Genomic DNA, 17,276 nt, shown 5'->3' with positions numbered 1-17,276 from the left:
TGAGCTCTGTTAAGTCGTTAACAGCGGTATGTTAACAGAAATGGTAGGTGTCTTTACTAGTTAAATTCGAATTTATCTTCACACCCTTAGATTAAAGCACAATATGGTATTAAAGCGCTAATTTTTATTAAAAAAAAAAAAAAGGAAAAATGAAGTCGAAGTATATTGCTATCTATTTCTATATGGAAGAAACATTTTTTCTTCTTATTAATTCTCGCATTATTAATTTTGCGCTTCATTAACGTTTATATAAACGCTTATTTAGCGTTATGTAACATTATGTTGCGCAAACATTATATTCAGTGCTTTATTCATTTGAAACCTCTATAAGATTTTTAAAATAAATGAAAAATTTTCCTTTCTTTGAAACTGCCTGTAATTTGTTTGAAATGGATTTTTTGTACACGTATGTATTACTTCATTCTTGTTTTTCTCAATCACTTTAAGGAGTGAATTCACAAAGAACTTATCTGCCGTTGTAGTGGATTTTATTCTTTATATTCGTTTTATTGTTTTTCTTTTATTTATATTTTATATTATTTATAATTTTAGATGTGGGTTGAGCTTAAGTTTGTAATTTTCAATTTACTTATATATGTTTTTATATTGTTCGTGAATATAAATATACTCTAAACAGCATCGTACCAGCAATGTAATCTGTCGAGGCGTTTGTGTTTAAATATTTCTAAATTTTTTCTGCCTGTTTGGTTAACGAATGCATTTGAATTGTTGGATTTAAATTATCTATTAAAGCAAAAATTATATCTTGTTGTACATATACATTTCAGTTTCGAGATTATATAATATCTTTTTCTAATTTCTTTAAACAAATATAATTATAAAAAAAACTTTAAAAGTTTAGAATAATTAGAAGCATGATTAATGTAAAAGAATTTTCCGCAAATGTGCATGGCATTAGATTACATTGCATTTGGCGAATAAAATCGTACGTAGGCAGAAAAGGATTAGGGGGGAAAAGGATATTCATTTTCCGTACTTGTACATTTTAAATTTAACAACCAGAAATAAGAACCAGACATCTCGTGAAGAATGTTATACTAGTATGTACCCAAATAGTGTATTGAACTGCTTCCATTATCCATTAATCCGTATGATTTGCAAAACGGGAATTGAGAATGTAAATAAGTTTAAATCATATTCTAGTAAAATTTTTTATAAGGAAAAAAAATGTTATGTATACAATGTGTGTAAAATATATAAGAAAATATTGTCTGTCGCGAATCACTAAAAAGATAACCATCTTTCTAAACTTACACTTGAACATTAGTGAAAATTTGGGGCACTATTCAAGCGCACAGTAAGTCAAGCGTTCATCAAAAGAATCAATGTACAGGGGACAAAGTGAGAGGAGTATTCAACGTGTTCAACGTTTCCCAAGTTTCTTCGATCGGTTTATAATCGACCATCATCTTACCTCTTTTCATCATATTACCTCTTTTAGTACTATGCTAACATAGAGTACGCAGTTCGTCACAGTTGTAACAGTTGGGACTAGCTGGCAGTTCAAAGTCATAAACTCATAATACACTGCACACACTTGATTCCTCCATATGATGGTGCTATTTGTCGATTAACGGTACAATAGATTCATTGGCACTTTCTTTAGAGAAGGGACTTATATTGTGTCGTGGACTAAAAGTAATACTTTCGCTCGGAGAAGCCGCTATCTAGTTACGGTTTCTCATGCAAAATTACGAGAAGTTAATTATTACATTCTCATTAGTACACAAAAATAGTTGCTTAATATGAGCAAAAATAAAAAATTCTGCAAACTAGACTCCTTCGAAAAATTAACACGGTACACGAATTTTATTTGAGGTCAATAGCTTTTTTTCACTGCTCAAACGTGAATGTGCTAAGTAATAATGCTAAATAATACCTAAATTTTTTTTTCTTTATTTTAGGTGCGACGGTTGTATCATGGCGTGTAAATAATCAAGAACAATTGTTTGTAAGGTGTGTATTTATTAATTTCTCTTTCTTATATCTAATGTCGGTCTATGATCCGTAAATTATCATTCTTACAATAGATATAATTCAGGGTAAAATTTTCAGATTCTCTTAAACTAAACATATAAATTCAATGACACCAAGTAAGAACATTATAATCAAGCAACGCCGACTATTACATACTTTACATCACTTCGCCCGTCGTTTTGGTGATAATACTGCAAAAGGTATATATTATTTGGAAAGTGCAATTTTCTTCCCACATAAGAGTTTGTATATACTGGGGTCCGAAAAAATGGACTTTTGTGATCCAAATTCACCACCCTTCAAACCACCACCACCAGTAGCTGAAACGCTACTATGAATTGATTTTAAACAGAAAATATTAGAAATTAACCCTTTTCCGAACTCTCTACTCTACTTAGTACTTCTGGAATATCTTATATACAGTGAGGCAAACGTGCGTATTCATGGGGCAGCGGGCCCAAAACGCAACCTAATGTACTATAAGCTTAATCCTTACATAGGGCAGGTTCCAAAAATAAGCGTAGATGGTCCACATTTTATAACGCCCCATTTTTGTATGAAATTACTATTATGGATTAATATTCATTACCATATATTAAAACTTTTCTGCTTTTCTGCTCTACAATGCATCAAGATCCAAAAAATTTGCCGAGATGATCCAAATTGGACACAGTTAATTTTTTATATTAAATAACTTTTATGATATAATTTTCATCATGAAGCATTGAAAATTGTACCTTCTTGCAGTATGAACTTCAGTCTTCGTTAAATGAGGGGGTTTAAAAATTGCTCAAGCCAGTCCAAAGTTTAGATCAATTCAGATTATGATTCTGAATGGATCAGTATCTATCTAAACCCTTCTGCGTGTTACATACGACCACACTAACTTAATGTATCCCGTATCATAAGTGGTGTAGGGTATAAATATTACAATTTTTTGAAAGCATCTCATAAGAATAAAGAAAATTAATTAAATTCGCGCTACTTTAGAAATACACATGATGAGCAAATAAGCACGAAGGTCTGAATTCATCCTAGGCTACTCTCTTTAACATCATAGAATTTTTAAACCTGCTCTTACTATTATCTTTAATAATCTATCTAGAATCCAGGACAGAGCTTCTTTGTTGTTCCAAATGCCGTATAGACCTATAAACCTCTGCCCATTTTCATTTTATTTAATCAATTTACAAAACATATAAATTCTCGCCTCGAAGTTAATAGTTTATTTTGAATACAATGAGGAAAAATTATTTATATTTTGTATCAAAGGGTAACGGTTATTGACTGTTCACGTCTAACTTTCGTAATCTTTTTACTGCTGTAATTAGTTTAAGCCACAGACAGGGACTCTAAATAGGTCGGTAGGTCATGCAAGAATGAATAATCTGTATTGAGAAATTGGCTTTTAAAAGTAAGTGCAATTTTTCAATCACATACGAGCAGACAAATAGGCCGATCCATAATACAAGCAGCTGAAGAAGCAGTTACCTTCTAAATAATATTTCGTTTGTTACGAACCGATAAAGAAGTTTGGTATGCCTTCGGTTTTTAATGCTGGGTACGAAGCTGCTCAAGAAACAAAAAACCGTACAAAAGTTGAGAAGCAAACAAAGGCGGATGCTGCTTGAAAGACAAATGGACAAAGGCAACGACAACGATATTGGAGGCGACTATCTCTCGCGTAGATAGACAAACAGTGGCAAGCAAGTTTGAACGCAACATTTGTTCACTAAGCCATTAAAAGCTTACGTCATTGCATTAGCAGTAGTAATGAACGGGTGATGCTGATTGTGGTGTTATTCATGTTTCCAAACAAACTCAAAAAATACATTCTTTATGTGAGTTTTTACGCCGCTGTAGCTGCGCAATATGGCTCTGCGTTCGTGGCCGTTGCTGTTGCAGACGTCGCCAACATCAAAACAATACTAACCAAGGTTTTTATGAATGGAATTGCGCGCTTAGATCGATAAATCCTGGCCAATCCGAGCTACCGCCAACTTTCGTTGTTGTTTAACTTTTTGCTCACGATTGTTTTTTCTTTTGTTAGTATAAATATGTGTATGCTTGTGCCCTTACTTGCGTTGCGTTCATTGCTTTGACCGTTTTCATTCGATATCATCCCTAGCTAACTATTCGTAAGCAGACAACAAACAAAATATGACATTAGTTGTAGTAGTTATTGTAGATGCTTTTGCTGCCGCTACTGGTATCATTTTGATACTTTTTTCCCATAAGTTTTCGTATTAAACGTTTTGAACTGTTTTTCTGCACACAGCTTAGTTTTTAGTTAGTTGGTCGGTTGCTTGGTTTTCTGGCTGGTTGGTTTGTTATTTGGTTGGCTGGTCGGTCGGTAGATTGCTTGTTTGGTTGAATATTTCGGTTGTTAGGGAGCAAAGTTTTGTTTTTCAAGTTAGTCCATTGCATTTTCATTCTTTTGCTGTGTGTTTGCTTCCATTATATTGTTCTAACTCTACTAACGGCATATTCTATATGCCTGTCTTTTATAATGGTTGTTCTGGGCTTCAAAACAAAAACTTTAGTAGTTTTTCTCTTACGCAATATAAAAAAATGACAAACAAGAAATTTGGATATGCTTTAGGTCGAACGTTAAAAGCTCACCTTTCAGATAAATATAGTAAAATAACATAAATCTTTTTTGAGAGCTAGAAAGCTAATTGGGATCCCTTTAGTACCATACTTTTAAGGACCCTCTATAGGTATTTGGCGCACATTTCTTATAGGTCATAACTAAACGACGAGAATAATTTGAAATCAGTGTTTCTCTTTTAATTTTTCTGCTTCTGCTAATATCAGAATTTGGCGGGTGCAATTCGAATTTGAATTTTCATTAAAATGAGGTCCCAATAACGATCAACGCTTAGCTACTTAGCTTTTTTCCAGCACTAATAAACCACGTTTCTGCATGAATGTCTACGCTAATGAAAATATATAGAAATGTTTTCACATCCTTCGCATGTGAACAAGGAGGGCCTTGAACGATTATCGTTGTTCACACAACTGCGAGAAACTTCTGAATGAGATTTCCACAATCTTCGATTCAACTGTCAAGACTGTTTTACACAGTGTTAATTTATAAGAAGAAACTTCTTGTTTTCGAAACATATTTATCATTCATTAACGTCTAACATATTTATTTTCTGACTAGTAGGGTTCCTATATATGTCTGCGTCATTTGAAAATACGATTTAATTAATATGTATTAAAATAGCAAACATGTTCACAATATTGTAACAGAAGGACAAAATGTAGATAGATACAACCTAACGAGCTTTAATTCTATGGAGGGATTAGAAGAAAAATCAAACGAGCGTTCCAAAATTCCAAGACTAGATTTAGCGTTTTATAAATAGAGAAGATCAGTTAATAGGCATACAATAATCACAATTAGCTCATTGCTACACAAAAAATTGGTGTGTAGACGGCGCCATAACTTGTTGGTAAAATTCAGATATATATAGGACGAAACACATAATCGCTATATCCTTGATTAAAGTAAAATTTCGAATGAATTTTTATCCTTGCCTAGCTCTATATCTTCCTACCTTGACTTGTCCGCAGATACGAAAAGATGGGAAACAATTTAAAAGTGTTTGCCAAGCTCATAATTAACGATTTATGGAGCGATCTTCAGTTAGTTGAAATTCTTATTTTTAATTCCTATTTAAATTAGCGTAATAAGGTCAGTTTTTTGTGCAATTTTATTAAAGAGAATTAACAACATGCGGGAATGATTATTTAAAGAGAATACCATTGTTTTGACCGTAATAGGATAGGCATCGAATGAGATGAACAAGGGCAGAAAGTGGAAGCGCTGCTCAGAAACATCATAAGTTATCGGTTAAAAAAAGCGTAAATGAGAAGATGTATATTGAGAAGTGTAGCAAAGCCGGGTTGAGTGTTTCTCGGACTTCTCGAATCGTTCTCGCGGTATATGGCCCAAAATTATTTTCGCAACATCTTTTTCGACGTCCTGAGACATTTGATTGTCAGCTGAATTGCATCAGTTTTCATCGGCAGCATTCTACAGAATGACATGTACCAGGTGTCATCATAAAACATTACATAAGTCAAATCACATCAAATATATGCACGAGCAGGATATTGGCACTCTGTATATTCGAGTTTACGGTCGATACTAATGTCGTGCCATGATCTATTACCCTTCGTGTCCATGAGCGTCATAATTTAGTAATTCCGCCAATAGCGTTTCCTGTGCACCTAACTCGAGGTATCCAGCGTCACCCGTAGTCCGCTGAAATTTTGTAGGCCAGCCTCCCAAAACCAATTGCAAAATTTGCCTTTGAAAGACGAAAACTTTTAATGAAAAGAGGAAAGGGAAACTTTTCATTTATATTATCTTTATCTGCCACGAGTTAAATGAAATCTTTTGTTAACACAACTTTTTCTCAAATTTGATACACAATGATGTAGGCCTCGGGAAGTCTAAATTATGTTTTGAAAGGGACAAGTCGCAGCGTTATCCAATATGATACCGTAGTAGTTAAATTTTTTTGAAAATGTGCAAAAATTAACGTAATGTTAATATTTTTGTTATTTATGGAAGACTAGTACGACTCTAGACCTTGTTTAGAGCAGGGAGATTACAATTTTTATATTTTTCGATTTCAGACTTTTAATCAATTCCTTAAGGTAGCTAGATTTAACTAAAATGCTTCAGGGCTTTCTGCATATGCAATGTACATGTTACGTCTGGCAGAATCCTTTATGTTACGATTTTAAAAGAGGATGTTTACGTTTATATGACGTACCTTGCTTGCTCTCGTACGTATTTTGCTTGCTCTCCTATGTTTTCGATGAAGAAAACACGTATATCTAAGGTTAAAAATATGCTTATTTAAAAAAAAAAAACAAAAGTTGTTCAGAAGTTTGGCCTAAGTGTAATGTAATTACGTTTTATTTCTCATAGCAGCGTTCAGAAAAAAGAACGCAGACGATTCTTTGTTATTTGTAGCACAAATCTGCTAGTTTTTCTTACGTTTTTTTAAGGGAAAAAGACAAAAATATATGTAAAAAGGGATGCATGATATTTCTTAAATATATGTGAAGTAGAGTTTGTTAAAAAAAAGGGAACGTAAAACGAATGCACAAAAGAAACCAAGATTTCACAAAAAAGATATAGAGGGAAACTTTTAAGAAATTAATCATTTTTACCCAACATTAAATAAATCGTCGCGTTACAATTGCAAAACACCAATAAAAGAATTTTTCCCCAACAAATAATGATTAATCGCATTATTACTGTTATTGATAACACAAACATTAAATTGCGCAATAGTTTCCTAACTGGAACTTGGAACGATGTGTTGGCCCACTTGTCATTTCGTTGTCTCGGATATAACTTCAAATGAAATGAGTGAAAACTTAGTTACTATTATTTTAATGACACGCATCTAATATCAAAAGATATGAAGTTATATTTAAATATACCTAGCAACGACACACCACTTTTTTACAGAGATATGTTATACCGCTAACAGAATTATGTTAAACGAAATCTCGAAGAGATTTAAGTCAAAATATAGTTAAAATATAACTTTTTGAGAATTTTTTCCCAAAATGTTACAGACAAAACAAGTCTTTACGTAAATTAATTAATATTTGAAAAGTTACATTTAAAGATAACTTCAGACCCTTCTAATACCATGTGATATAAGGCTAATTTTAGCTTAAATTTTATTTATTTATTTTTTTTGGGTTCTTCGCAGTAAATTGGCATCGTTTGACGGCAAAAGGTCCATACGTGGAGGAGTGTCATTCGTATTTCGTAAGTACTTTTAAATTAGGACTCTTAATTTGTCATTTACAGTTATGTATTTACATGGCAGCTCAATATGGTGCCTGGTCGTTCGGAGCACAACATGGATTTGCCCGCATCACACGTTGGAATTTAGAAAGGCCTCCCGAAAGGTTGCATAACGGTGACGTCGAGGCTATATTTTCCCTCATGGATAATGAATTTACTCGATCCATGTGGAATTACCAGTAGGGTTTGAAATTTTACTAAAGGCAAATTTGAGTGATTCGAGTATATGTTAATTTTGTTTGTAGATTTCGCATAACGTATCGCCTAATTTTACGTGAAAAGGAATTACATTTCCATATAGGAGTATACAATCCTAGTAAGGAATTATCGTTTACATTCAATTTATTATTGCATACTTATTTAAAAGTTCCTGATGTTAGGCGCTGCCAAATTACCGGATTACATGGTTGTACATTCATAGATAAGGTACCGTGAAATTTGTTAACTTCGTATTATTCTATAGTCTATACTAAAATCTTTTTTACTCTATACGATAAGACTCGTGATGGTGCTATTTATCAAGAAGGTCGCGAAGTTGTCGCCGTTAATGAATGGACCGATAGGATTTATCAACATACACCGCAAGAACATATTGTAACGAATGTAGTATCCGGTCGTAAAATGCGAATACATAAGTATAACTTTCCCGATACCGTAATATGGAACCCTTGGGTCGATAAGGCGCGAGAAATCACCGATTTTGGCGATGATGAATTTCCTAACATGTTGTGTGTGGAGGCTGGTCATGTCTCGTCACCAGTTATATTACTGCCAGGCACAGCTTTCGAGGCGAGCCAGATAATGCAAGTAAGTTTATTTCACGTATAACTATTTAAACAAACGTATATGGCAATACATAGGACTTTTGTGTAAGTTCGCGATTGACTTCTTGAGTTTGCAAATGGTAAGGTCTACGAACATCAAAGGTTGTAGGACTCTTCGACTTCGCCAAAGGTGTAAAGTTATATTTAAATTTAGCGAGCAAAGACACAAACCAAAAAATTTTAACAGAGCTCTGTTAAGCCGTTAAACGAGCTTTGTTTAATGGAGTCTCGGGGAGATTTAAAGCAAAATTTAGTTAAAGTAGAATTTTTTCAGGTTTTTTTTGGATACTATAAAAAGATACGACCTTATCTTAATTAATTAAAACTTACAAGGCTGAAAAAGTGAAAGTTTAATTAACCATTGTCACCGATGCAAGTGATGCGAACAAACGAAACTAATATCATATAGATCTTTAACCAATGTCCAATCCGACTGTCTATCACATTTATGTAGAGTTCTTGGGGAAAATTTTTTTTGGCACTTGAAAATCTATTCTGCTTACATATTACTCATAGCATAGCACACTTTGAAAAGTCACTGTTACCAATCCAAGTGATGCAATACTTGATCAATGACCATTCCAACTGTACATCATAGTTATGAACAGTTCGGGGAAAAATTGTTGATTTGTATCTTTGCTGGTTAAATTTAAAAATAACTTCACGCTTTAACATAGCTGCTGTTACATCTTGTTTGTGAACTTTGAAAATTATCATATTTAGCATCATGTTCCGAAACAATGTTTCGCAACAATATTAAGCATTTGGAATATGTTTCATTCTCATTGCAAATATTCTGTTTCGTATGTTTGTGCATAAAGAAATGTAAATAAAGGCATTTATTGCTCTAACGATGATCAAATAGATATAGAAGAAGAGAGAAAGTACATACACTGTACTCTGAAGTTGGGATAGCGACTATGGACAGCAGATACCAAACTTTGCTTTTAAAAGCAAAGGAATATGAGAAGAGAGAAAATAAGTGCACTATACTCTATAATGTTCGAAAAATGATAGCAAAATTTTTAGGAAACTTATTTCTGATAATATAGAATTCTTTACTTTCATTTCTTATTCATATATATATATAAAATAATAAAAAATAAGTGAACCTTATCATTTTCCTACATTCCCTGTTTCATACAACCATAACTTAGTTTGCGTAATGAGCAGGGAAAGACGATATATACATATATATGTAATATGTGAACATTACAATTTGCCTACATTTTTTGTTGCAAGTTCACATTATATATATAGCTTGGATTGGTCATTGATAAAAGATCTACGTGATATTAGTTTCATTTGTTCGCATCACTTGCATCGGTGACAATGGTTAAGTAAACTTTCACTTTTTCAGCCTTGTAAGTTTTAATTAATTAAGATAAAGTCGCATTTTTTATTGTAGTATCTAAAAAAATCCTGAAAAAGTTTTACTAAATTTTGCTTTAAATCTCTCCGCGACTCCATTAAAGAAAACTCGGTTAACGGCATAACAAAGCCCTGTTAACAGTGTTTGGTTTGTATCTTTGCTAGTTAAATATACGTACAACTTTACACCATTGCCTTCGCCAAGCTTTGAAAAAATCGCATCGTCAAATTGTTTTGTCAATTTACTCAGAAAATGCTTAATAACTTTCACAGTATACAGTGGGGGATTAACAGAAAGACATGAATCAGCATTTGTGAAACAAATGTAATTTTATGACCGATAAAAAGGAGACTTTCGGTGCACTAAAATTTCGAACTCTAACTTTTCAAAGAGCATTAATGTATTTAGGTAGACACAATCTTTCAATTATTTAAGTTTTTAATACCCATCACCGAAAAATGAGGGGTCAAAATGTTTGCAACGCCCAGAAGGAAGGTGCAGAGACCCCGCAAAGTATATATATTCCGGATCAGCGTTGAACTCTGAACTGATTTAACCATGCTCGTCTGCCTGTCTGTCCGTCTGTGTAAAGTCTCTTCTAAATATTCTCCTCTCCGCAAAAATGAAGCTGTCGCTTTGCGAGCTAGCAAAAACATTGGGATTTTTTGCACGAAGGTTGGTTTGAAGGTTGGTATTGAAAATGAGCCAAATCGGACAATGGGCACGTGTACAGTACCACATAAACTGAGAGCACCTCTGTTTTTCAAAAGGAATAGAAAAGTGGTGTTTTGCCCGTTACTCATAAATCACAAGAGATAAATGTACAAAAATTTGCACTTCTACTCAGTGGGCGAAACTAAATTACCTTCAAAAATGGAAGAAATCGCTATTTACTTTTATAGTGTGGCACAATTTTTTTTTTAAACTTTTACAACGCACAGAGACAAGCCTAAAAAACTCCATAGAGTATGTAAATTCTTGGCCGGTTTCATATTCAGAATGCGCGTAAGTATGTCCGTCCATTGATTTTTCCATCTCTCCATCTGCGCAACAGCGTAGTATCTGTGGTAAACATTCTCCGGTTCGCGAAAATGAAGATATAGCTTATAATTGCAAGGAATTGAAAATGACGTAAGCTTTTCAATGAGCATGCCTACAAAGCCCCCACATCCATGTAACAAAACTGTGGCCGCCGTTGTTTTCCGTTTTTTTTGTTGTCATAAATTACAAAATATATATTCTATGAATTTCCACTATTATTCTAAAAATAGAAAACATTAACCGCGTCCATCCAATATTGTAGACTATGAACATTTAGTCCTTTCCTATTTTTTTAGGATCACGTGATGAGTATAAAAGGTTCGGCCACGGCCGAATATAGTTTTCTTTCTCGTTTTAATTAATTTTTTTTTATCGGCACCAATTTATACGTTTGCAAAGAAGCTATTCAACTTTTATTGTTCATTTATTTAAATAAATTGTAGAATTATAGTTTTACTATTATTAATGTAAATGTATTTCAGATGTTCAAATGTCCCAAATAGGAGGTGTCAAGATATACGAAAATTAATCAGTCAAGGAATATTTATATGTTCACATTCTATTTTGAAAATATATTGATTTTTTTAACATATATGTTCGTTTTAATTCATCTAGATTATCATCGAGGGTAATGTTAGCAGAAAGACTAAAAGAAACCGCTAGCGTTTAAAGAATCGGAACCCTTTGAGGTAAACCGATTCGCAAAATTAAAACAATGCCAACAACAACAATTTTATCACGTATCTTTAATCCATATACATAAAAACAAAAAATACATACGTATACGAAAAGTGTTGTAACGTTAAACACTAAAATATATTTAAAAACAATGCAACTTAAAATCATAACATAATCCTAATCAAAACAGCTCAACAATTTACATAACGTCAATGTAATGAACTATAAAAAAAAAGAAATATAAAAAGGAAAAAACAAAAGGTATAATAGGTAAAAATGCCATCAATTTTTGTTTAAATAGCATAAAATGTTAAAATGTATTGAGAAAGGCAAAACTATTAATCAAAAATAATTAAAAAAGACAACGATTCATATTTTTTATATGTACTAAAAATTAACAAATATGACATTTTTTTCTTAATCCTTATTTGTATTAACTTAGATGATCGATCAGCACGTTTAAGTAAGCAATAAATAAAATGATAACTGTTATTCAAAAATATAAATGAAAAATCTTATTTCCTTCGTTAGTTTTAATTTAGCTATGAGACGCTCTGTATCGTAAAGAATTTTTATATTTTTTTAACATATATGCGTCTAACCTGGAACGCAGAGTTTAGCTTTAACAGTTGCTTGTATCTCTAATGGACATAAAACTATTTTCTGTGCGCAGGTCTATCTAGTATTATAGCAAAAATCTGAAGATCTCCTGGCTTCGCTTCGTTACGGCGACTAAATTATTTTTAAAACAACTTTTAACTGTGTATTCGAAGTCAGTTCTGAATTGTTTATTTTTTAATCTAATCTTTTCATGTCATTGCACGTCCATGCCTATCTTACTTCTGATCGTACGTCGTACAAGGGAGCTGAAAACCAATCGCAAGTGGAAAGTAACACGTATTGAAAGAGTGGGCACTAACAAGAAGTAAAAACGAAAACTTGGTTTATGTGCTTTCTTATTTTTATAGAAACACACTTTCTGAAAACCCAGAGTGTGTTAAGAATCTATTATTGACTTATTCTTTCCTGAATAATAATATATAATTAATGATTGCTGCAATTGTTATACAGAGCATCATCTTTGTCTGTCGAGAAACATTGCCGCCCTCATAATATAAATACAAAGACTTCTGCTTATTTGATTTTAATAAAATGAAACTTTTCTTCTACCAATATACGTCATGCGCTTCTAATAATTTATCGCACTATTATCTCTTTCAATTTTTAAAAGCTACTTCTTTGATCTGCGTTAAGAAAGACGGTCACGGACGCCCAACAAAGAATCGAGAGAATCAAGAGCTATGGATAGTTTCCAATGATTTACCAAAACAATTTGACTTATAATTATACTTTGATTAACATTAAACGCTTATTTATTTACATTGAACAATATATTACTTACCTGTCAAAAATTTGACCTAAAGCACAGCCTTGTCCAACTGTTTGTTATACTTATTGAAAAGCCGCTTTCTGGATTCGAAACTTTTACAGAAATCATAAAACAACGTAGGTAGTTATATATATGTATCAAATATATTTTAAAAAAAAATTTACACATTTTTAAGTAGTGTAACGGAATTGGAAGCATCCCGCAGAGTCAGAAATAATTTTATATAGTATAGAAAATCATCCGTGGTAGTTGTGTCGAACTATAATCGAAGCGAGAAATAATTTCAGATAGTATAGATAGCAATCCGTGGTAGTTGCGTCGAAATGATTTGACATATTCAAGAAAAAGAGATTCGATGCTAGGCGAACTTTTTTACTATCATTATTTTCACAAGGACAAAGCAAAGAGTTGGATTGTGCTGCGAATTTGCTCTCTCAACTGTAAAGCCGTTAAAACAGTTGTTTGCAAGGCATTCATTCTTTGAATTCGAAGCAATATTTGCAGAGGAGTTGTATTCGATGACGATTTCCTCACTGAAAGAAAACATAGAATCATTTTCCGGTACCATAACTTTCGAATGCAGGACTTTGATATATAAATTGAACGTTTAAATTCCACACGCATGAAGGACGTAGATGCCTTAAATAGAATGCCCGATGTGGCGGATACGCGAACCCCTAAAATCGCAGTTGATAGAAGCGGTTGGCTGCGCTCAATACAGTCACAAGATGATGCTATAAATGAGACAATATGCTTAGCAAATCAGGAAGACAAAACGTTCGATAAGGATAACACCGTAAAAGAGAGTGGATGCAGACAAAAATTGATGGGTGGTTCCGAAAGCGATACGTTGGCAAATAGGGGATTACAATAAAGGAATTACTTACGATTAAGGCCTTCCTTGATGGACTTTTTCTTGATTTTTAGCCCATCCGTTCTCCATCTAAGACACGCTAAAATTGAATACGCAGTATCAAAGGGATTGCATAATTTTTAAAATAATTAAGGATTTTGCCAAACACGACAATTTATTTATTTTTGAAACTCAACTAAAACAAATTATCACAAAACAAATAACAACTCACTCTTAGAAGTAAATTTTATACTATTTAATATTAAAAGATAGTACAAAGTATAGAAAAAAAGTTATCTAATAATTCATTTATAAATAAATAAGAAGGAAAAAAAAGAAAAAAAGCATGCACACAACTAGCACAGAGGCACACCCACAACCACTATTGAAACAAATTGCAGGTGAACCCCTAACACATCGCAAACATGTAAAAGCTCGGCAACCGATACAGTAAACAACAATTAATTTTCGAATCAGATGTTAAGGCTAAAAGTTAGTTTAAATGCGACATAGGCAAATCGCGCGTATGAAGCAAAATTGTTTTTATAGACATTAAAAAATCCGATATTGAGATTAAGTGATACATCATTTAGATCTCCGCAAACACCTCTGAACAGGTTAAACAGTTCGTAATTATGTTTACATTGACTCAGCTTAATGACATTAAAGTGCCTAGAGAAAAAGTTAGGAACTTTAAAGGATATCTCACCAAGTAACGTGGACGAACTGAAAGTATTAACTTAATTAAGAAGGAAACACACATAGGAAGATATAAACGTACATTTCTTTGGACCACCGTGTAATGAAATAAAGCGCGGATCTGGCTTTACTTAAAGAGCTCAATGTGCAAATTCAAACGTAATGTCTGGTCGAATAGAACTGCTAAATTGATAAACGCATCTACATTTTCCAATAATTTGTGTGAAACGATGAAATTCTCAGTATTGAATCCTTCTTGAAAAAGAAAGCTTCTTGCATTTTCTTAGATTCAGTTTCATAAAATTTTATGAGCCAAGATCAAAAAATTATGGTTAACTAAGTTAAACGCTTTACTAAAATTAGTATATGCGACATTCGTGCGAGAGCCACTACAAAAAACCAGCCACTACTTGAAAACAAGGCAAGTAAACTCTAAGAGATTTGTGGCAGTAGATCTTTCTTTTCAAAAGCCGTGCTGGAATGGACAAATATGAGATTTAATAACAAAACCTAGATGCTGAGTAACAATTCGTTCAAACAATTTAGGTAAGACATTCAACTTCGCGGTGCCTCTGTAGTTCTCCATGTGATGTCTACTTCCATATTTGTGAATTGGAATAAGGAAACTACTCTTCCAACACAAAGGAAAAATACCTGATCTCAAGGACTGGTTAAAAATCATTGAAATAGCACCAGTTAGCTCGACAAAGTATGTTTTAAATATACACGATAGAATAACATCAGGCCCAGGCGCAAAACTATATTTTAGAGACCGTAAACCATGTAAAAAATAATTTCGTGAAATGACCAAGTTAGGAATCAAAATCGGGTTCGGTTTTGGCTACGGATAATTGACATTTGAATCAGAATTAGCCGCAGAAAAATTTCGTCGGAAGTATTTAGCAAAGAGATTTGAGGTTTCAATATTATGAAAGGACTCAGAGCACTGAAAGAAACATGCGAGGGATATATGGAGATTTTTCTTTCGGAGCAGACGAATTTAAAAGAATATCTAGGATTAATAAGAAGTGAGGATTATTTCAACTGAAGGTATCTGCAATAATGTTTTTAGCTGAGGTAATTAAATCTACGCTTTGATGCAGAATACGCAAAGTAGTCGTAAGCGAAACCCTTTTTAATAAACTTTTTGAAAAGTTTATTTTTTCTATTTTTGTAATATTCAATTGTCTTGTTACCATGGCCGGCATCTGTTCTGAGCACAAGTTTGCTTGATCGGAACGGATGCACAAATAGCTAAGTTTAACACATTATAGAACGAAGGCAGTAAGGTTTCAGTATTTCCAGTAGAGAAATCAATCAATATAAGCTTTGTTAAAATCGTAATATTTATTGGAGGACGTTGCACTTAGCACGTTAGAGTAGTTCGAGAAATCATCATGCTTGTAATCAAAGGAAATACAAATAGCTGGATGATACGGATTCTCAGGTAAACTAGAAGATAGACAGCGATTTACAACTATATTCGGAATGTTGCCAAAGCAAAGATCTAGCAGTCTTAGAATTAGAATTCCTATTGTATTAAGGCACCTTACGATCAAATAATTCATTGAAAAACACTGAAATAAAAATAGTTGCAATTATAATTTTTTGATAGACAGGTTTTTTTTTATTAACAAAATAATTAAATGCTCAATAATATTACAAAAATTATCAATGCAAACATTACATGCTTGCATGTATTTTCATAACATTTTCGCTTGAAAAATCATTCATTGAAAAAAATTGACACATGTATTAATCAAAATATTTTCAATCAGTTTCTACAATTTTTTCCCATTTATTGGTTTGGCAACAAGCGAACGATCGACCCATTTTCGTCAGACAAGCCATGCTGCAACGACGCTGAAAAGCGGTAATTAGGCGACGCTATGCGTAGTGTATGCGGCAGAAAACTCCATTCGAGTTGCAACAATGTATCCTTCTAAAGTGTGGTCGATCGTTGTCATGCAAGAGGACGAATTTGCTTCTGTTCACCACTATTGTCCCTCTCTTTTACAACAATACATCGTTCAATTTGTTCAATTGACGTTAGCAGACATTTGCAGTGACAGTTTCATTCGGTTTTAATAGCTCGGAATACACTACACCTTGTTGATTCCACTATATGCGTAGCAAAACTTTATGGCCATGCATATTCTGCTTCGAATTCCCTGTGGATAGCTTTCCTGGACTAAACCATGACTTTTTGTGCTTGACATTGTAGGAGATGCACTTTTATCGCCAGACATAATTCGTTACGGAATACTCCTGGCAAGCAATAAAACGGTTCGAAATGGTATTTTTAGTCAATTGGTATGACAGCCATTTTCTCTTTTTTTGCTTCTATCCCATCGTATGGAAACATAAACGTTTACAAACAGTTGATTGATCAACTGCTAAGCTATTCGGAAGTTGTTCCAGGATTTGAGCCAGTGTTTCTTTTAAAAAGTCTTGCAATTGATTGTCTTGGAACTTGTTAGGTCCTCCAGGCCGTTCTTTCTCATCGCCATCAAAATCATCACTTTTAAAGCATTGAAACCAAGACCTAAAATTGGGATATGGTGGAGCAGCAC

At 33.2% G+C, this 17,276-nt stretch overlaps 1 protein-coding gene across 5 annotated transcripts in view; it reads left to right on the top strand.

Annotated features, from left to right (window-relative positions):
• Nucleotides 1-12,038, top strand: part of LOC119642360 (glucose-6-phosphate 1-epimerase) — a 22,760-nt gene extending 10,722 nt beyond the window's left edge. For all 5 annotated transcript variants that reach the window (XM_038041498.1, XM_038041497.1, XM_038041496.1 and 2 more), the window contains 6 exons: nt 1,926-1,977; nt 7,749-7,807; nt 7,869-8,025; nt 8,092-8,272; nt 8,345-8,653; nt 11,699-12,038. In XM_038041498.1, coding sequence (XP_037897426.1) covers nt 1,926-1,977; nt 7,749-7,807; nt 7,869-8,025; nt 8,092-8,272; nt 8,345-8,653; nt 11,699-11,746 — 806 coding nt within the window. In that variant the 3' untranslated portion in view covers nt 11,747-12,038. The remainder of the gene's footprint in view (nt 1-1,925; nt 1,978-7,748; nt 7,808-7,868; nt 8,026-8,091; nt 8,273-8,344; nt 8,654-11,698) is intronic.
• The last annotated feature ends 5,238 nt before the right edge of the window (nt 12,039-17,276 follow it).

This window comes from Glossina fuscipes, unplaced genomic scaffold (assembly GCF_014805625.2).
Source record: "Glossina fuscipes isolate IAEA_lab_2018 unplaced genomic scaffold, Yale_Gfus_2 222, whole genome shotgun sequence".
NCBI lineage: Eukaryota > Metazoa > Arthropoda > Insecta > Diptera > Glossinidae > Glossina > Glossina fuscipes.
The sequence above is the reverse complement of the archived record's forward strand: the minus strand, read 5'-3'. Positions and strand labels throughout refer to the sequence as shown.